The 19,962-nt window shown below is 43.6% G+C and overlaps 2 protein-coding genes and 1 non-coding gene across 4 annotated transcripts; 2 read left to right on the forward strand and 1 right to left on the reverse strand.

Annotated features, from left to right (window-relative positions):
- The first annotated feature begins 2,628 nt into the window (after positions 1 to 2,628).
- On the forward strand, positions 2,629 to 8,949 carry LOC110524284 (elongation factor 2). 2 transcript variants are annotated; one of them, XM_021603788.2, is made up of 13 exons: positions 2,629 to 3,029; positions 4,276 to 4,490; positions 4,596 to 4,777; positions 5,045 to 5,256; positions 5,476 to 5,654; positions 5,783 to 5,888; positions 6,151 to 6,403; positions 6,495 to 6,690; positions 6,865 to 7,231; positions 7,313 to 7,666; positions 7,865 to 8,047; positions 8,321 to 8,453; positions 8,597 to 8,949. In XM_021603788.2, exons 1-13 carry the CDS (start codon positions 3,027 to 3,029, stop codon positions 8,788 to 8,790), a joined length of 2,577 nt encoding a protein of 858 aa, XP_021459463.1. In that variant the 5' UTR covers positions 2,629 to 3,026; the 3' UTR covers positions 8,791 to 8,949. The 2 variants fall into 2 exon arrangements, with proteins under 2 accessions (XP_021459463.1, XP_021459464.1); XM_021603789.2 differs by lacking the exon at positions 2,629 to 3,029 and adding an exon at positions 4,892 to 4,941 and having other exon boundaries at positions 8,597 to 8,790.
- LOC118964772 lies at positions 5,991 to 6,058 on the forward strand. The gene has a single exon (XR_005051965.1). It is a non-coding gene; the product is annotated as a small nucleolar RNA SNORD37 (small nucleolar RNA).
- Positions 8,950 to 9,309: 360 nt separating the features above from the next.
- Positions 9,310 to 19,837, reverse strand: btbd2a (BTB (POZ) domain containing 2a). Its single transcript, XM_021603790.2, has 9 exons — positions 18,448 to 19,837; positions 17,948 to 18,067; positions 17,523 to 17,679; positions 12,334 to 12,439; positions 12,017 to 12,214; positions 11,542 to 11,734; positions 11,171 to 11,258; positions 10,874 to 11,020; positions 9,310 to 10,712 (listed from the first exon to the last, which is right to left on the reverse strand). Exons 1-9 carry the CDS (start codon positions 19,035 to 19,037, stop codon positions 10,551 to 10,553), a joined length of 1,761 nt encoding a protein of 586 aa, XP_021459465.2. The 5' UTR covers positions 19,038 to 19,837; the 3' UTR covers positions 9,310 to 10,550.
- Between the last annotated feature and the right edge of the window lie 125 nt (positions 19,838 to 19,962).

Consider the following 19,962-nt stretch of genomic DNA (forward strand, 5'->3'; position numbering starts at 1 on the left):
AATCACATCAAGATTATGATCAGTGATTAGTTCATTGACTATAATTGCCTTTGAAGTAAGGGATCTAACATTAAGTAGCCCTATTTTGAGATGTGAGGTATCATGATCTCTTTCAATAATGACAGGAATGGAGGTGGTCTTTATCCTAGTGAGATTTCTAAGGCGAACACCGCCATGTTTAGTTTTGCCCAACCTAGGTCGAGGCACAGACACGGTCTCAATGGTGATAGCTGAGCTGACTACACTGACTGTGCTAGTGGCAGACTCCACTATGCTGGCAGGCTGGCTAACAGCCTGCTGCCTGGCCTGCACCCTATTTCATTGTGGAGCTAGAGGAGTTAGAGCCCTGTCTATGTTGGTAGATAAAATGAGAGCACCCCTCCAGCTAGGATGGAGTCCGTCACTCCTCAGCAGGTCAGGCTTGGTCCTGTTTGTGGGCGAGTCCCAGAAAGAGGGCCAATTATCTACAAATTCTATCTTTTGGGAGGGGCAGAAAACAGTTTTCAACCAGCGATTGAGTTGTGAGACTCTGCTGTAGAGCTCATCACTCCCCCTAACTGGGAGGGGGCCAGAGACAATTACTCGATGCCGACACATCTTTCTAGCTGATTTACACGCAGAAGCTATGTTGCGCTTGGTGATCTCTGACTGTTTCATCCTAACATCGTTGGTGCCGACGTGGATAACAATATCTCTATACTCTCTACACTCGCCAGTTTTAGCTTTAGCCAGCACCATCTTCAGATTAGCCTTAACGTCGGTAGCCCTGCCCCCCGGTAAACAGTGTATGATCGCTGGATGATTCTCAAGTCTAATACTGCGGGTAATGGAGTCGCCAATGACTAGAGTTTTCAATTTGTCAGAGCTAATGGTGGGAAGCTTCGGCGTCTCAGACCCCGTAACGGGAGGAGTAGAGACCAGAGAAGACTCGGCCTCTGACTCCGACCCGCTGCTTAATGGGGAAAACCGGTTGAAAGTTTCTGTCGGCTGAATGAGCGACACCGGTTGAGCGTTCCTACAGCATTTCCTTCCAGAAACCGTGAGAAAGTTGTCCGGCTGCGGGGACTGTGCCAGGGGATTTATACTACTATCTGTACTTACTGGTGGCACAGACGCGGTCTCATCCTTTCCTACACTGAAATTACCCTTGCCTAGCGATTGCGTCTGAAGCTGGGCTTGTAGCACAGCTATCCTCGCCGTAAGGCGAGTACAGCGACTACAATTAGAAGGCATCATGTTAATGTTACTACTTAGCTTCGGCTGTTGGAGGTCCTGACGAATCGTGTCCAGATAAAGCGTCCGGAGTGAAAAAGTTGAGTAGGAAAAAACAAAAATATAAACGGTAATTAAAAAGTAAAAACCGTAAATTTGTCAGGTAGCAAAACAGGTTGGCAACAAAACGCACAGCAACTCAAAAACAAGTCTGCAAGTCGTGACCGGAAATGACGTTGAGATAACTCCATTGAAAGGAGTGATTACTGGTGTAGGGGTAAATGTGAAGTTGTCCAACTGAAGGAGAAGATTCCCGGTGTTTGTGATGCTGTCGTTTGGTGCGACGCAGACAGGGTGATTGAGAGTGGTGAACAAAGTTATTGTTTTGATGTTGAGTCTTGCCCAACAAAGTGATGTTAGGATCTATAAATGATCCTGTACAAGCTTTTATGCCGAATACATTATGTTGTTACAGGTGTCAAGCCTATGGGGATGTAGCAGCAGTGTGTAGGAGGGAGGTTTCTAAGTGTGAGAAGTGCACAGAAAGGCATGAGACAAAGGAATGTGTAGCATTCGGGAAAGTAGTGGTATGTGTTACTTGTAGGGGTGCCCATGGGGCTGAGGATCAGAAATGTCAGAGCGAGAGAGGCAGGTTGAGGTTTCCAGGGTTAGAGTAGTGCAGAAGGTGTCGTATGCTGAGGCAGCGAAGAAAGTAGAGGAAGATGGTTCAAGGGTGGGGGATCCTGAGAGGAGTGGTGTGAGTAGTAGATCTGTACCAATACAGAGGGATAAGTCAATATGTTTCAGTAAGATTGGATTTTTAGCATTTATAGCAATGGTTATGAACTGTACTGCAGGTATAGAATGTAAGTTGCAGAAATTTGTGCTGGTGGCAGAAGAGTAGTTACAGAAGAGTTACAGAGTGTGATACATAAAAATAAAAAAACATTTAACTAGGCAAGTCAGTTAAGAACAAATTCTTATTTACAATGATGGCCTACCCCGGCCAATCACGGCCGGATGTGATGCAGCCTGGATTCAAACCAGGGACTGCAGTGATGCCTCTATGCACTGAGATGCAGTGCCTTAGACCGGTGCGCCACTCGGGGGCCCAAAGTGATGTTAGGATATATAAGTTATCCTGTACAAGCTTTTATGCCGAATAAATTACGTTGTTACAGGTGTCAAGCTTATGGGTGGTGGTGTCCTGTCCTTTCAGGCTGTTGGCCTGAAATAGGACTAAATAAATGTGAAAGATAAATAAAACACCACCCTTTTCTATTTTTATTTTATTTGTTAGTGAGTGTTAGATGGTAGGATATTTGTTCACTTATTTTTTTCAAGCAAAGTATAAGGGAGTTATATACTCCAGTCTAGTAGGTGGAGGTAATGCAACATTTATTGGATGCCAACCACCGTCAAACCTCATCGAAGAAGAAAAGCGGATGTGTACAACAGTCAGCAGTCTATTTTTGCACCTAGGTGTGGCGCACAAGCGATGACTCTTTGCTTGATGTCTGGATGTTGATTCGGCCTAATTTCGTATCAGTATAAATATTTCGTCAAAGCTTGTAGGCCCACCAGCGTAAAATGCTAGCTACAAATGTTAAAAGCAGAGAAGTTGTCTCAAAAAGCCAAAGTACCCCGCTTTGTACAGAGCGTGTCACGGTACGTCGTCACGAAGCACGCCAGCAGTATAAAACCGTTCCTGTTGACGTAACCCAGTCTCTTCCCTGCCTATGCCCTCGTGAGGTGGGCAGTGTCATATCGTGTGTCTTCGTTTCCACTAAGCGAATCCACAACCATCCGTCAAAATGGTGAGTTAGCTAGTTAGTTTATTTTGGGGAATAGTGTGATCGTGGTATCTGCTTCTTCAGTGTATGACTTTTAAGTATATAGATTGTTGAAACTATGATGATCGTATGCGGTGACTTGGGTTTGGAACAATATGGCACCCATTTTTTTTTTACTAAAAAATTGGTGAACAAACCTCTTCCCGCACAGCAGTGCCGAAACCAAAATTAGAATCATCCCATGTCAAAGAGACCACCTGTACCTGCCATGCCCTTCCAGTTAGGTTCTAGCATCTAACTACGTGTCGATGCCATGCCGGCCAGTCTCGTAATTGTTCTCTTGGCGGTCGATTGTCATGTAGCTTACATTGCAATATTGGCCACGTCGAATTGTCCTAACTACCTTTGAGTTACGTTTAGTTAGTTTAGTTATTTGTCCCATACGTAAACGGTGTCGGTGTTAACTCATTAGTTAAGTCATTAGTTAACCGGCTAACGTTATGTTGACTGGTTATGTTGACCGACGGTCGTAACTAGCTGTACACGTGGCCTATTCGGCCAGGCTGCGCTGTCTGAGCGCTTGTCTTGATCATGATGGTTGTGATCGAATTGAAGTCTGCTGTTTGAAGTGAAGGAACAGCTGATGTTTTAACGTTATCTAGTTAGTGCACTACCTACTTTGTGCTATTAAATGCAGGTGTAGTTAGCTAGCTGACTTTTTATATATTTATGTTAACTGCATCGAGGCCTAACGTTGCTAGCTACTGTACTTTTGTCAGGTTGCATAGCGTGTTCTAGTCAAATGTCCGACCTTGGGCTCAATGCCATCCTGTATGCATCATGATTTACCTCAGTTTGGCAGTTTTTGATTGCCTGGCATTGAAATACTAAAAGCATGACGCCAGCTAATAAAGTCCTGTCGGCTAACGGGCGAGCATGCTCATGATTGTTTGCCTGCCAGGTCCGCATTGGCAATTCAATTGCATCAGCTTTCAGTGCCTCACATCTGCCATAATGGTACTGTGTTGTGCATTCCACAGTTTATAACGAGAATTAGCAATTATACCTTTTACACCTCCTAGCTACATTATTACAGTATAATATATTAAGTTCCCAAATCTAGAAGAGTTTGATGTCCTTATGGTCATGTGGAAGGGGGGGAAAGTACTATAGTGAAACTCGAGGCTGGTTATACTACTCAATATTTGGGACTTATACCTTTTTAACAATGTGGAAGGACAAGGGAGACTAATAAACCATTTTCCCATAGGTGAACTTTACCGTAGACCAAATCCGTGCCATCATGGACAAGAAGTCCAACATCCGTAACATGTCTGTGATTGCGCACGTCGACCATGGTAAGTCCACCCTGACAGACTCGCTGGTGTCGAAGGCTGGTATCATCGCAGGTTCCCGCGCCGGAGAGACCCGCTTCACCGACACACGAAAAGACGAGCAGGAGCGCTGCATTACCATCAAGTCAACGTGAGTGTCCACTAGGGTACTTGTGCACATATTCCCTGACTGGCCAGAAGTAGGAGTGATGCTTCCTACTATTGTAGACTAAGAACACAATGTCCTTCCCTGCAGCGCCATCTCAATGTACTACGAGCTCTCGGAGAACGACATGGCCTTCATCAAGCAGTGCAAAGATGGTGTTGGGTTTCTCATCAATCTGATTGACTCTCCAGGCCACGTTGACTTCTCCTCTGAGGTCACAGCCGCTCTCCGTGTCACTGACGGGGCCCTGGTTGTTGTGGACTGCGTGTCAGGTAAGAAAGCGGACTAGCGCCCTAGTTAAATCTGACACAATTATGCTTTGATTTCTGTAATAGAAAAACATGGCGTGTTCTATAATTTGTGAACAAGTATTTCTTTATTTTCAGACATCTGTCATACAGGATGTCATATTGATGCTAGGTTCCGTGATTATGAGGTATATTACAAAAAGGAGAAGGAGCCAGTCAACCAAACAAACCAATCCATTTGTTTTCAACATTTTCCGAACTCACTATCTGCTCTTGTCCTTCCATGCCCAGGTGTGTGTGTGCAGACCGAGACTGTGCTCAGGCAGGCCATTGCAGAGCGTATCAAGCCTGTGCTGATGATGAATAAGATGGACCGAGCCCTGCTGGAGTTGCAGCTGGAGCCAGAGGATCTGTTCCAGACCTTCCAGCGCATCGTGGAGAATGTGAACGTCATCATTGCCACCTACGGAGAGGATGAGGGTGGTCCCATGGGCGCCATCATGGTAAGCAACTTATTTTGTCTGTGTAGTGCATTGCCAGAAATGGTTTAATATCACTTATGAAGTTGTCATTATTCCAGTTTTGTTTTGCACCCAATGGCAACACTGCAGTTTGCATGAATATTGAAAGCATTTCTCTGTAAATAGAATACTAGCTGCTTGGTATCAACCCGCCCCACGTAGTGAACAAAGGTGCAGTCAAACTAATGACTTGTTTCACAGATTGACCCAGTCATTGGAACTGTTGGCTTTGGGTCCGGACTTCACGGATGGGCCTTCACCCTGAAGCAGTTTGCTGAGATGTACGTGATGAAGTTTGCTGCCAAGGGTGATGCCCAACTAGGACCAGCAGAGCGCTGCAAGAAGGTGGAGGACATGATGAAGAAGCTGTGGGGTGAAAGGTGAGGACCACTTACTGTCCACCTTGTAGTCAGCTGCCACATTTCCCAGAACTGGCTACTGATTAAGATTGTCTGGTACATGTCACGTTTGCCGTGTAGTTAAATGGTGAGACTTTCTTCCCCTGCAGGTTTTTTGACCCTGCCACTGGCAAGTTCAGCAAGTCGGCCACCGGACCTGATGGAAAGAAGCTCCCGCGTACGTTTTCTCAGCTTGTGCTGGACCCCATCTTCAAGGTGAGTGGGGACACGGCTTTCACAATGTTTTCAGTTTGGTCAGGTGAAGGATACACACCAGAAATGTATCTGACCAGGAAAGCTGTTTAGAGCTTTATGCATATAAGTGATGACATAAACATTCTTCACTTTGACCTGATTGTCCAGTGATGATAAGCTTCAGTCTGACATGCATGGTGAAGGTTATAGTTAACTCTCCCCATATGATCTCATCTGTATTTTGTTGTCCACCCATTAAGTTTTACTGCTGTTTCTGTTATAGGTTTTCGATGCCATCATGAACTTCAAGAAAGAGGAAACGGCCAAGCTGATTGAGAAGCTGGACATCAAGCTGGACAATGAGGACAAGGAGAAGGAGGGGAAGCCCCTGCTGAAGGCTGTGATGCGCCGCTGGCTGCCAGCTGGAGAGGCCCTGCTCCAGATGATCACCATCCACCTGCCCTCCCCTGTCACCGCCCAGAAGTACCGCTGTGAGCTGCTTTATGAAGGACCTGGTGATGATGAAGCTGCCATGGGTAAGACTACTGCCTCTGTCTCGTTTCCTTCATCTGGAGAAATGGAAGGTACTGTATACCGGTCTATGTTAACCCAACAGTTTCACCTTAGGTATCAAGAACTGTGACCCCAAGGCTCCTTTGATGATGTACATCTCCAAGATGGTGCCCACCACCGACAAGGGTCGCTTCTATGCCTTTGGCCGTGTCTTCTCCGGCTGCGTGTCCTCTGGCCAGAAGGTGCGCATTATGGGACCAAACTTCACCCCTGGAAAGAAGGAGGACCTCTACCTCAAACCAATTCAGAGGTTGGTACACTTCAAATGAGCATACTTTGTTTGCGCAAGACAATCTATGAAGGACATGTAAGTCATTTGTGACCATGCAGTGAGCCCAAGGCGCATTCAAGACTAACATTGTAGATGCTGTATAAACTCTTGCCCAGTATTGATCTATTGACTGACTTTCCCTTTCCTCATTAGGACCATTCTGATGATGGGACGTTACATTGAACCTATCGAGGACGTGCCATGCGGGAACATTGTTGGGCTGGTTGGAGTGGACCAGTACCTGGTGAAGACCGGTACCATCACTACCTTTGAGCAGGCCCATAACATGAGGGTGATGAAGTTCAGCGTCAGCCCTGTGGTGAGAGTGGCTGTCGAGGCCAAGAACCCTGCTGATCTGCCCAAGCTGGTGGAGGGCCTGAAGCGTCTGGCCAAGTCTGACCCCATGGTGCAGTGTATCATTGAGGAGTCTGGAGAGCACATCATCGCTGGAGCTGGCGAGCTGCATCTGGAGATCTGCCTGAAGGATCTGGAGGAGGACCATGCCTGCATTCCACTGAAGGTACACTAGTCCTCCATGCCTCTACATGATCCCTTCTACAATGGTGTCGCAGTATTTAATAAACATCCCTCTCCCCCTCAGAAATCAGATCCGGTGGTTTCCTACAGGGAGACTGTGTCTGAGGAGTCTGACCAGATGTGCCTATCCAAGTCCCCAAACAAACACAACCGTCTGTACATGAAGGCCCGTCCCTTCCCTGACGGCCTGGCTGAGGACATCGAGAAGGGCGACGTCAGCGCCAGACAAGAGCTGAAGATCCGTGCCCGTTTCCTGGCCGACAAGTACGAGTGGGATGTGTCTGAGGCCCGTAAGATCTGGTGCTTCGGCCCTGATGGTACTGGCCCCAACCTGCTGATGGACGTGACCAAGGGAGTCCAGTACCTGAACGAGATCAAGGACAGCGTGGTGGCCGGCTTCCAATGGGCCGTTAAGGAGGTGCGCAAGATTTATGGATGTAGTTTTTCCTTAGGATCCACCTGCCCTGTCGTGACTTTAAAACAGCATACCAATTTTCAAAGATGCAGCATTATATTGTGTTGAGGAAAACAAAAAGCGTAGTTTTCAAAGTGAGGATGTTGATTTGTCACGCAACCTAAAGTACTTGATTCAATACCTTAAATATTTTGTTTCCAGGGTGCCCTGTGTGAAGAGAACATGCGTGCTGTCCGCTTTGATGTCCATGACGTGACCCTCCACACAGATGCTATCCACCGTGGTGGTGGTCAGATCATTCCCACAGCCCGCAGAGTGCTGTATGCCTGCCAACTTACAGCCCAGCCAAGACTCATGGAGCCTGTCTACCTGGTGGAGATTCAGGTAGGCTTACAATTCACAATGCCTGTTGAATATTTAATTTCAATAAGGAAAAGGTCTATGATGAGAAATCATGCACCACGCTGAACAAGTGATGGATAAACCCATAAACCACAATATCTGAGACCTGAATGTACAAATGAGCTTGCAACTAGAGGCTAATGGAAGTTGACTAGAAAATGCTACAATTCTAGAACCTTTAACTGCACAGCTTTTGCATGCATACCTGTTGGCATTAACCATAGTTTTCAATGTTAACCTTGTTTTTCCCTGCAGTGTCCTGAGCAGGTGGTAGGAGGCATCTACGGTGTGTTGAACCGGAAGCGCGGTCACGTGTTCGAGGAGTCCCAGGTCATGGGGACCCCCATGTTCATCGTCAAGGCTTACCTGCCTGTCAACGAGTCTTTCGGTGAGCAACTCGCCAACTGCTGTCCACTTTGACCTTCTTCCCATATGCATTTACCAGGGCTATATGATTCCCTGTTGTAGGAAATATGTAGCCCTTCTGTATGTGTAAAACCTTGTATGCTAATACCTGTGTTCTTGCTCCAGGTTTCACAGCTGACCTGCGTTCCAACACTGGTGGCCAAGCCTTCCCCCAGTGTGTGTTTGACCACTGGCAGATCCTCCAGGGAGATCCACAGGACTCTACCACCAAAATCTCTCAGATTGTGGCTGACACCCGTAAACGTAAGGGGCTCAAGGAGGGCATTCCTGCATTGGACAACTACCTGGACAAATTGTAAAAGGCTACCCTCTCATTCCCCTGCCTCATTCCCCCCCTTCCAATACTGAGGAACAGGACTGTACAGATCACCATGAGCACTAACATTTGCCAAAAGAAAAGTCAAGACCTTGTCAAGAATTTATGAATTGTAAACCATATTAAAAATGGAAAATAAAAACTTGTGGTTGGGCTTTCATTGGGAAAGGGTGGGGGAAGTTCATCCTTACCGGTAACACGCCAGTGAAGCAGCTGGATCAATATTAATGTTTCATATACTAGTTTGCTCATTTTATTGGACTTTGTTCATACAACATGCCCTGTCCCTCATTTCAAATTGAAGTGGTTCTGAAAATGCCTAACACAGCTTAGTCCATCTTTAAAGCCTGTTAGTGGACCTGACATCCTTAACATGCATGCTTTGGCAAACCCATTATATTGTGACAGACTCGTTTAATCTGAACATTTTATTTACAATGTACATTAGCCAGACTTGTGTTTTTAATTTGAGATTGCATTGTTTGGTACCATTCTTATGGGCATCTTAGGCAATTGCCTCCTGCCACGCAGGCGGTATACCTAGACAAGAAAAGTTAATCAATTTGTTGCATTTCGCAAGCATGCAATTGAGTATGTACAAATTTCTCTCGAACTTGCATGAAAAATGAGACAGCAAACATGCCTTCCTGGCACTACGGCTCCACAGAATGGCACCCAAAACAAGACCCTTGCTTATTTTACTATTTACAGATCTAAGCAAACTGTAAAGCAGTGGTGAACTCAACTTTTGAATTTCAATTCACCATACATTAAATGACAATTGTTCATTTTCATCTATACCAATTTTGGTTCACTATACTGGTAGAGTAACATGTTTGATTCACCAGGTAGGCCAACAGTTCCTGAAATGTATTGAATTTCAGGGATTACTCAATTTTATAATATAGTGAACTTACAGGCAGGGTTTAATTGTCAGTTTCCTGTCAAAGTGCATCAGTGCAACTAAATCATTTTCTCAATTGAAAAAGTAATTCAATTTCTGCGCTTTCACAATTCTACACAGCCATTGGAAGCGGTTAAGATTAAACCTAGCAACCATTTGGGGACTTTCTTTCACTGAGGTATGGGTAGACTTTTTTTCCCAGATTTCGCATCTGTTAATTACCTGATATTACTTATTTCCGTCACATCAGTCTAGACAGGAAAGATGAACACAACCACTAAAGCAGCATTTCCCAACTCCAGTCCTTGGGTATCCCTAACACATTTTTGTTGTAGCCCTCGACAAAATCTCACCTCAACTCAGGGGCTTGATTAGTTGACAAGTTGAATCAGGTGTGCTTATCCAGGGCTACAAAAGTGTGCTTATTGGTGGAAACACTGAACTAAACAATTACCCATTCAATACTGTATGCACAAAGATCCAACATGAATTTCAGAAGTTTGTAACAACCAGGTCCTGGTTAGATTTACCATGTCAGCTTACCATTCATAGGCTGATTTTACACAATTCTGATATTTTCCACTACTTGCTCTTTTGAACAATCACGATGATCTGATTGGTCAAAAGACCAATTAGTGGAAAAAATGATTGAATTAGTCTTCCTGTGTAACCAGCTTTAGAGGACAACCCTTTGATGAAGTGTAGTAGTAGTAAAGACTAATGAGGAAAAGAGGCGCTGTACTATTGCCTGAAGTATTACTTTGCACTATATGGGCAATAAGGTGTCATTTGGGACACACATATAGCCAGTCCTTGGTTGGGAGGTCAGAGGAGATTCATTATGTGTAGAAGATGACCTCAGGGATCTGTCCGTCCTCTACTGAAGTGCCGTTGTTGTTTCCTGCAGCATAGCAGAAGGTGAAGCAGGTCTTGGTGCCGGTGGCAGGGGCTTCGTGGGTCACTTTACGCATTCCTTTGGTGCCATAGTGCGAGTCTGGTCCCTGAAAGACATGGATAATTGTGGTGTAGCTGTATGCTTACTTATTGTATTCAATATGTACTTCAAAATTGAGCGGTTACAATGTACAGCATTTTTTGTCCCCAAAAAAAATACTGTTATGTAAATGGTGGTGGTAGATGATCATTTCATCTTCTGCTGTACCTTGAGGGTGGCACACGCGATGTAGTTGACACTGGGCAGGATCTCCACTGGTTCCTTAAACATGACCCGGAATGTGTTGGAGGAACCGTCGCAGCTGAAGCCTGTGTCGTTCTGACCCAGGACAGTGTTGCTGTCTGTGTGAATGACCTTGAAGAGGGAGACCAACGGTCAGTCTTCACTTTTACCTTTATATACCCAGGTAAATCATAACAAAGTATATTTTACAGTAACATGAACTACCCAAGTATGTTTTCCACGCAGCACCCACTGTAACTAGTATTTGTTATTCCTCTTTACCTGTATATTGACTTGGTAGTCTGTAGGACCATGTATCGAACCATAGAGGCCAAATCCAACCACAAATATCCTCCGATTCACTGAAAACCTAGCGAAGGCAGAAAAGGATATAGAAGGTAAACCTTTACTGAATTGAGATACTTTGTATGCAGTGCTCGACTTGGTCTGAAATAGAGGCCGGTACTCAATTTGGGTGTTGGTACTGTTTTTATTTAGGTGCAGGAGCTCCACAATACTTTTGAGCTAATATTCGAACAAGAGGAACAGGAGCTCAAACAGTAGAACATTTGAGGTACCGGTACTCAGCTCCAATGAGCTCCTGCCCAAGTCAGCCACTGTCTGCATGTAGTCATTGGTGTATGTGTACTAACCGGATACAGTCACTGGTCCCGCTGTAGCCCCAGCGGCTCTCCACCTGTCCGAAGCGTGTGATGCTGCACTCCTTCCCCCGCAGGCAGCAGCGAGGCCGGTCGATGAACTCCACGTGAGGCTTGGGGTTCACCGTGAAGTGAAGGAACAGGCTCACCACCTCCTGGTCAGTAAGAATACCAGACTGGGCTGGACCTATCAAGTAGAAAAAAAAAAATTATATATATATATATATATATATATATACACACACACATATACATACATACATACATACATACACACACAAAATACTCAAATCCCAATATGGAAAAGGGACTACATTTCCCGGTTCGGTTTAGCTCGTCTCCACTGGGTCTGGTTGCCAAGTATGTGGCTACTGAATGGTTAGTGCCTTTCATAGCGTGTAACTTTGTTGTCAATAGACAGATGGTGTCAGGACGTAAGCCAGAACATAACCACAGTGGTGTGAGCTACCTGCAGCAAATTCCTCGATGGTCATGAGAGGGAAGCGGATAAGGACCAGGGCTTTGCCCAGCACTTTGCGCTTGTTCTCCGGAGTGGGCTGGTACTGCTGCCTCTGGGTTTCTGCCTCCGCCCAGCGCACCGCAGCCCCAAACAGACGTACCTCCCGCACCCCCAGAGTGTCCCTCTCCAGCACCGCCACCAGCGTGTCTACAGGAGACAAGATCTCACATCATGCTCAGAACGTGTCCTTTGTCTGAAGACAATCCCCTATGCCCCTTTCCTTATTGTGTGTGACAGACAGACAGAGGCAGCATAATTTACTTTACCTAGATCAATATCAGTGAAGCCCTCAGCAGCGAGTGCATCCACAGTGTTCTTGTCGATGTTCTCCAGACAGAGGCTGGCCAGCTGAGGTTCGTCAAAGAGCCGCGCCTGAAACAAACAACCCGTGTTAGCAAACAGCTGGCAGCGATCATACTGTGATCAACCGCTTGCTCTATTCTAATATCCATACCTCGCGACAAGCTAGAAATACTGGGTTTTCAGTCTTATCATTTGTAATAACCATGTTATTACATCGTCTGCATTTCCAATGACACCCAAAATCACATCCTAGCCTATGGGGCGATTCCATGAACGCATACCACCCTATTTTAGAGCACACTATATTAGCCTTATAATGACACCAAGGTGTTGTCTGTATCATGTAAGGTTCATTGATCATTGAGTCTTACAGGGGACATGTACAGAACCAGTAAAAAGGTTGGACACCTACTCATTCAAGGGTTCTTTATTTGTACTATTTTCTACATTGTAGAATAATAGTGAAGACATCAAAACTATGAAATCATGTAGATACCAAAAGAAAGTTATATCAAAATAGGTTTTATTTGAGGTTATTTAAAGTAGTCACCTTGATGACTTGAGCTGCCTTGATGACAGCTTTGCATACTCTCGGCATTTTCTCAACCAGCTTCACTTGGAATGCTTTTCCAACAATCTTGAAGGGGTTCCCATATATGCTAAGCACTTGATGGCTGCTTTTCCTTCACTCTGCAGTCCAACTCATGGGTTGAGGTCAGGTGATTGTGGAGGCCAGGTCATCTGATGCAGCACTCCATCACTCTCCTTCTTGGTAAAATAGCCCTTACACAGTCTGGAGGTGTGTTTTGGGTCATTGTCCTGTTGAAAAACTAATTATCGTCCCACTAAGCGCAAACCAGATGGGATGGCGTATCGCTGCAGAATTCTATGGTAGCCATGCTGGTTAAGTGTGCCTTGAATTCTAAATAAATCACAGACAGTGTCACCAGCAAAGCACCCCCATACCATCTCCATGCTTCACGGTGGGAACCACGCATGCGGAGATCATCCGTTCACCTACTCTACATCTCACAAAGACATGGCGGTTGGAACCAAAAATCTCAAATTTGGACTCATCAGACCAAAGGCCAGAACATTCCACTGGTCTAATGTCCATTGCTCGTGTTTCTTGGCCAAAGGAAGTTTCATTATCTTATTGTTGTCCTTTAGTAGTGGTTTCTTTGCAGCAATTTGACCATGAAGGCCTAATTCACAAAGTCTCTGAACAGTTTATGTTGAGATGTGTCTGTTACTTGAACTCTGTGAAGCATTTATTTGGGCTGCAATCTGAGGCTAGTAACTAATGGACTTATCCTCTGCAGCAGAGGTAACTCTGGGTCTTCCTTTCCTGTGCCAGTCCTCATGAGAGCCAGTTTCATCATAGCGCCTGATTTGCGACTGCAAAATTTCTTGAAATTTGCCCGATAGACTGACCTTCCTGTCTTAAAGTAATGATGGACTGTTGTTCTCTTTGCTTATTTGAGCTGTTCTTGCCATAATATGGACTTGGTATTTAACCAAACAGGGCTATCTATCTTCTGTATACCACCCCTACCTTGTCACAGCACAATGGATTGGCTTAAGAAGGAAAGAAATTACACAAATGAACAAGGCACACCTGTTAAATAAAATACATTCCAGGTGACTACCTCATGAAGCTGGTTAAGAGAATGCCAAGAGTGTGCAAAAATGTCAAGGCAAAGGGTGGCTCGGTATACAAATCCCAAAAGAAAGAAATGATCTCACTCCAATACATTTTTATAGAATGTTATCAAAAATAGACAAGAACTTGCTACCATGAAAAGGAAAATACCTGTCTATTTGTGAAAAAAAATCACCCCGATTAACTCTTTAGTCATATCACAATTTACCTATTTGCTCATGGTTTTGCCTACACCTAGTGACCTGCTTTTTAAATTATATGAACAAAAAATGTTCCATTTTATTTGGAAAGGCAAGCCAGACTAAATTAAAAGGGCCTATTTATATAACGAATATGAATTCGGAGAACAGAAATTAGTAAATATTAAAGCATTAGACCTCTCACTAAAGGCATCAGTCATACAAAAGTTATACTGAAATCCAAACTGGTTCTCTAGTAAATTGGTAGGAATGTCTCAACCCATGTTCAAGAATGGCCTTTTTCCCTTTATTCAGATTACAACTGCTCACTTTCGGTTGTTTGAAAAGGAAATAATCCCCAAAATATAGTTATTTTTTAAACGAGCCTTAGAAAGTGGGTTGCAATTTCAGTTTAATCCACCTGAAAAGAGAACAAATAATACAACAAATATTATGGTTAACTCAAATATACTAATGGATTTAGATTAAAAAAAATAAAAATAAAAAAGGTATTATTTTAGTGAAATGTCTGCTCTACCCAAAATTACAACCAACTAATTGCAGCATTGATCACAGGTCCAGGAATGGCTGAAGATTGCAACTTTTGCCTAGAACTAATGCTGCAGATAGCAATAGCGGGCGATTTGAAAAGCCATAGTCAATCAATCAATAATATAAATGTTTATCTTTTAATTTACAATCTGTAGAAGCTATGAAAATAGAAAAGTTCAGTACTTTTGTGAAGCATCACAGCACAGTTGAAAAATATATGGCAAATAGAAATCCAAAATGGATGGTGTTAAGAGATGGATGGGAGGGGTTGAATGGAGCTGAAAGGTGGGACTAATAACAAGATAACCAATGTAAAACATGTGGGGTCTGTAAAATGGATATAGGTTCAGAAATGTTGTGAAATAGCACAGTTACAAATAGAAATCAAACTGGATGGACATCAGAAATAGAGGAAGGACTAAAAACAAACAAAATATAACTATTGTAAAATAGATGGGTGTCTGTAAAATGTGTATAAGATGTATAAACTGAAGGTAGAAGCCTAAGTGTTATTGTTTATTAGTTTATTCCAATTGGGGGAAGGGTGGTAGGGTTTGCGGGGAATAATAAAGGTATATTCTAAAAAAAAGTATGTATGTCTATATAGGTATCTGTGTATACAGTGGGGCAAAAAAAAGTATTTAGTCAGCCACCGATTATGCAAGTTCTCCCACTTAAAAAGATGAGAGGCCTGTAATTTTCATCATAGGTACACTTCAACTATGACAGACAAAATAAGAAAGAAAAATCCAGGAACTCACATTGTAGGATTTTTAATGAATTTATTTGCAAATTATGGTGGAAAATAAGTATTTGGTCAATAACAAAAGTTTATCTCAATACTTTGTTATATACCCTTTGTTGGCAATGACAGAGGTCAAACATTTTCTGTAAGTCTTCACAAGATTTTCACACACCGTTGCTGGTATTTTGGCCCATTCCTCCATGCAGATCTCCTCTAGAGCAGTGATGTTTTGGGACTGTTGCTGGGCAACACAGACTTTCAACTCCCTCCAAAGATTTTCTATGGGCTTGAGATCTGGAGACTGGCTAGGCCACTCCAGGACCTTGAAATGCTTCTTACGAAGCCACTCCTTCGTTGCCTGGGCGGTGTGTTTGGGATCATTGTCATGCTGAAAGACCCAGCCAAGTTTCATCTTCAATGCCCTTGCTGATGGAAGGAGGTTTTCACTCAATCTCACGATACATGGCCCCATTCATTCTTTCCTTTAAACGGATCAGTCGTCCTGGTCCCTTTGCCGAAAAACAGCCCCAAAGTATGATGTTTTCACCCCCATGCTTCACAGTAGGTATGGTGTTCTTTGGATGCAACTCAGCTTTCTTTGTCCTCCAAACACAACGAGTTGAGTTTTTACCAAAAAGTTATATTTTGGTTTCATCTGACCATATGACATTCTCCCAATCTTCTTCTGGATCATCCAAATGCTCTCTAGCAAACTTCAGACGGGCCTGGACATGTACTGGCTTAAGCAAGGGGACACGCCTGGCACTGCAGGATTTGAGTCCCTGGCGGCGTAGTGTGTTACTGATGGTAGGCTTTGTTACTTTGGTCCCAGCTCTCTGCAGGTCATTCACTAGGTCCCCCCCGTGTGGTTCTGGGATTTTTGCTCACCGTTCTTGTGATCATTTTGACCCCACGAGGTGAGATCTTGTGTGGAGCCCCAGATCGAGGGAGATTATCAATGGTCTTGTATGTCTTCCATTTCCTAATAATTGCTCCCACAGTTGATTTCTTCAAACCAAGCTGCTTACCTATTGCAGATTCAGTCTTCCCAGCCTGGTGCAGGTCTACAATTTTGTTTCTGGTGTCCTTTGACAGCTCTTTGGTCTTGGCCATAGTGAAGTTTGGAGTGTGACTGTTTGAGGTTGTGGCAGGTGTCTTTTATACTGATAACAAGTTCAAACAGGTGCCATTAATACAGGTAACACGTGGAGGACAGAGGAGCCTCTTAAAGAAGAAGTTACAGGTCTGTGAGAGCCAGAAATCTTGCTTGTTTGTAGGTGACCAAATACTTATTTGCCACTATAATTTGCAAATAAATTCATAAAAAATCCTACAATGTGATTTTCTTTCTCATTTTGTCCGTCATAGTTGAAGTGTACCTATGATGAAAATTACAGGCCTCTATCATCTTTTTAAGTGGGAGAACTTGCACAATTGGTGGCTGACTAAATACTTTTTTGCCCCACTGTATATACCAAAAAATATATGGGGGATTGGAAATGATGCAGACAATTACATTGATGGAAGCAACAATCTTTCCGCAATATTAAGCTGATCACCCCTATCATTTTTTTTTTAAAGGCTTAAGGGTTGCTACTTTGAAGAATCTCAAATCTAAAATATATTTTGAATTTTTGGGGGGGTTACTACATGATTCCATAGTTTTGATGTCTTCACCATTATTCTACAATGTAGAAAAAAGTTTAAAATAAAGAAAAATCCTGCAATGAGTAGGTGTGTCCAAAAAGTGCCTAAAATTGCCACTTTCATCATGATTTTCAAAAAAAATAATGGTTGTGTTACAAATGTAAAAAGCATATTAAACATTCAATTAAGATCATATGTGAGAATTGCCTGAACAATCTAATACACAACAAATATTATTGGGCCATGCTGGCATGGAATCGCTCAATGACAACCTATTTCCCATGTCACTGTATAGGGAAATAGAGATTCATTTGAGATTTGGCCATACATTACAAGCAGAAGTGCAACAGTGAGCTAGTTAGCTACCTGAGTGAGCAACATGAAGGCATTGTCAGCACGTAGATTCTTCTTGAGGAACTCCACACAGTGGGCCTCTAGGGCCGGCACTGCATACTTCTTGGCTGTGTACAGTGTGGTCATCACAGTCTCGGGTCCTATCTGCACCTCATCTGAGTACAGGAACCTGGATTTGCAACAGTTTGGACAGTCAGACAACCCATACATACCTCGTAGTGTAGTTACAGTATCAATCTGAAGACATTAAAATGTCAATACCATTTGATATATGTTAATTTAAAAAGGCATTTTCACTACATTCAGAATTTAACCTTGAAGATACAAACTGCCCCCCTAAATTGGCTCATTCTTAAAGACATCAAAATTATTCAACTGGGTAGTTGCTACTTTACAGTCAAATTGGTGTGCCAGACAGGTCTTCTCTATAATCTTACTTGAGCAGGGCAAGGAATGCAGCCGGCTCCACGTCAGGCAGCTCGATCTCAGTAGAGGTGGTGGCCATACCGCCATTGAACATGGCATCGAATACTGCACTTCCTACGGCAAGGGCAAATCTGCCGAGAAAAAGGGGGTCGTGATTATTAGGAGGGATATATCAATGTATTGGATACTTTGTGTTTATAACTGTAGTCTTCCTGGTCAGTTGTTAGCCCAGGAGGTGCATTCATGTACGTACCCACCACAATGATTTGCCAACATACAATGGTCATGCGCATATCATGGATATATCACTAGAAACAGACGAAGCCTAGCCTACACTCGACCTCACCCAATATAACACAACGGTCATCATCGGCACTGCAGAACATTTATATTGGGGCATGTATTCTACTTGCGGTGATTCGAATACATAAGCATGAATAGGCAAATATTTAATGATTTGTAAACAAGCAAATATGAAATAGGCATATTTTAACAATCATGCTTCGCTTACCTGTGTGCTGGTATCCGCTGCACTCCCATTCCCTTCCCCACCAGAAAATGCACGTCACTCAGCACCTCGTTGTTGAACAAAAACGCAAACCTTTCTTTCACTGTGTTTTTTGTGGCCTGCCAGTTGTACACTGGCTCCCGATAAACCAATACGGCCGCAGATGCAGGGCTACTGGGAAGTGAGGATGAAATGTTCGGCGACTCCACGGAGGATGCTGTCATGTTTGTCGCAGCTCCTCCTGCGACTGTCGGTGCCCGGGCAGCCGTGGCACTCTGACCCGCTGACTGTGGCGTAGTGTGTTGCCTATTCGGGGAATGCTCTACTCTGACATCGGTGCCACCGCCACGGTCAGGGCCTGGTTGAGGGTTTGAGTGTCCCGCTGTCCGTGGTGCCCCTCCAGTTGCACCCGCTGACCCCTCATTTGTAGCAGGCGAGGAATGGGCGTTGTTGCTCGGCTGAGCATTACCCAGCGGTCCGGGACTGGAAAAATTGAGACATGGAGCTCTGCTATTGCTCTCCTCCTCCGCAGCCATTTTGGATGGAGAACACTGCAGGGTTTGCTGCTGAGATAAACAAGCACAACAGCGCATACCCAGAAACACAGGCGGAATGAGTGAACCTCACATGAGGCTGGAGACTGAGGACGAAGGTGGCCTAAATTGTCTGGACACTCAATAGCAGCCAATAATACCAAAGGCTGCATATGTATCATGGTGTCATCATATTAATTTGCTATAGTTTATTAGACAAATGAACATCAATGAGCTTATGATGAGCTATTATATTCCCCAACCATGGAGCTAGTATTTATTAATTCAAAACTGCAGGCTTACTTTTTTGATGCACGGGTATGCAAATATGAAATAATGTAGGCCTACATACATTATTCGTGTTACTTACACCTAGCAGATAAATATGTATTCAGTTCAAATTATTCGCCTCTCCATTGATGAGGCCTAGTCAATACATTTTCTTTCTGAATTCAGACATTTTAAGATGTGTTTTGTATTAGCCTACCTGTTCTCACCTCCTACAAATACATACCATCAATCTTACATTCTTCATAGAGACGGTCTATATCTAAGTTTCCAAATGTGCACGTTTGAACTACTGTTCTAAACAGTATAGGATATATGATTTTACTTACCCAATATAATGAGATGGGATAGGCTATTGATGTCTATTTGGGACAAAGTAAAACTAATCACAGAGATCTTATGTCCAATTACTTATAACTGATGATGATTAGCCTCGAAGAAAAACAATCTCCCAGGGATAGGCCGAATAGTATTGTTGTAATATCACTTTAGATCCAAGAGTACATTATCAAAACACATGCCAAAATGAGAGCAGAAATATGATTCACTCAGCAAATATGAACCAATCTGATACACTTTACTGAAGTGTAAAAAATAATGTTACAGTAACCATCTAAAACCTCATTACAAAGTTAGAATTAACTAGTTATTGTGTCAGCCAATCAGCTATGAGAAGGCGCTCTTCCTGACCTTAGAC

Source organism: Oncorhynchus mykiss, chromosome 5 (genome assembly GCF_013265735.2).
Source record: "Oncorhynchus mykiss isolate Arlee chromosome 5, USDA_OmykA_1.1, whole genome shotgun sequence".
Lineage (NCBI taxonomy): Eukaryota > Metazoa > Chordata > Actinopteri > Salmoniformes > Salmonidae > Oncorhynchus > Oncorhynchus mykiss.

Coding starts and splice junctions, on each gene's coding strand:
- LOC110524284 (XM_021603788.2), top strand. Junction 5,257..5,475: donor GTCCCATGGGCGCCATCATG/GTAAGCAACTTA, acceptor CTTGTTTCACAG/ATTGACCCAGTCATTGGAAC. Junction 6,691..6,864: donor TACCTCAAACCAATTCAGAG/GTTGGTACACTT, acceptor TTTCCTCATTAG/GACCATTCTGATGATGGGAC.
- btbd2a (XM_021603790.2), bottom strand. CDS start 19,037: ATGCGCTGTTGTGCTTGTTTATCTCAGCAGCAAACCCTGCAGTGTTCT. Junction 12,440..17,522: donor CCTTCATGTTGCTCACTCAG/GTAGCTAACTAG, acceptor TGTTTGTTTCAG/GCGCGGCTCTTTGACGAACC. Junction 11,021..11,170: donor ACTACCAAGTCAATATACAG/GTAAAGAGGAAT, acceptor TCCCTCTTCAAG/GTCATTCACACAGACAGCAA.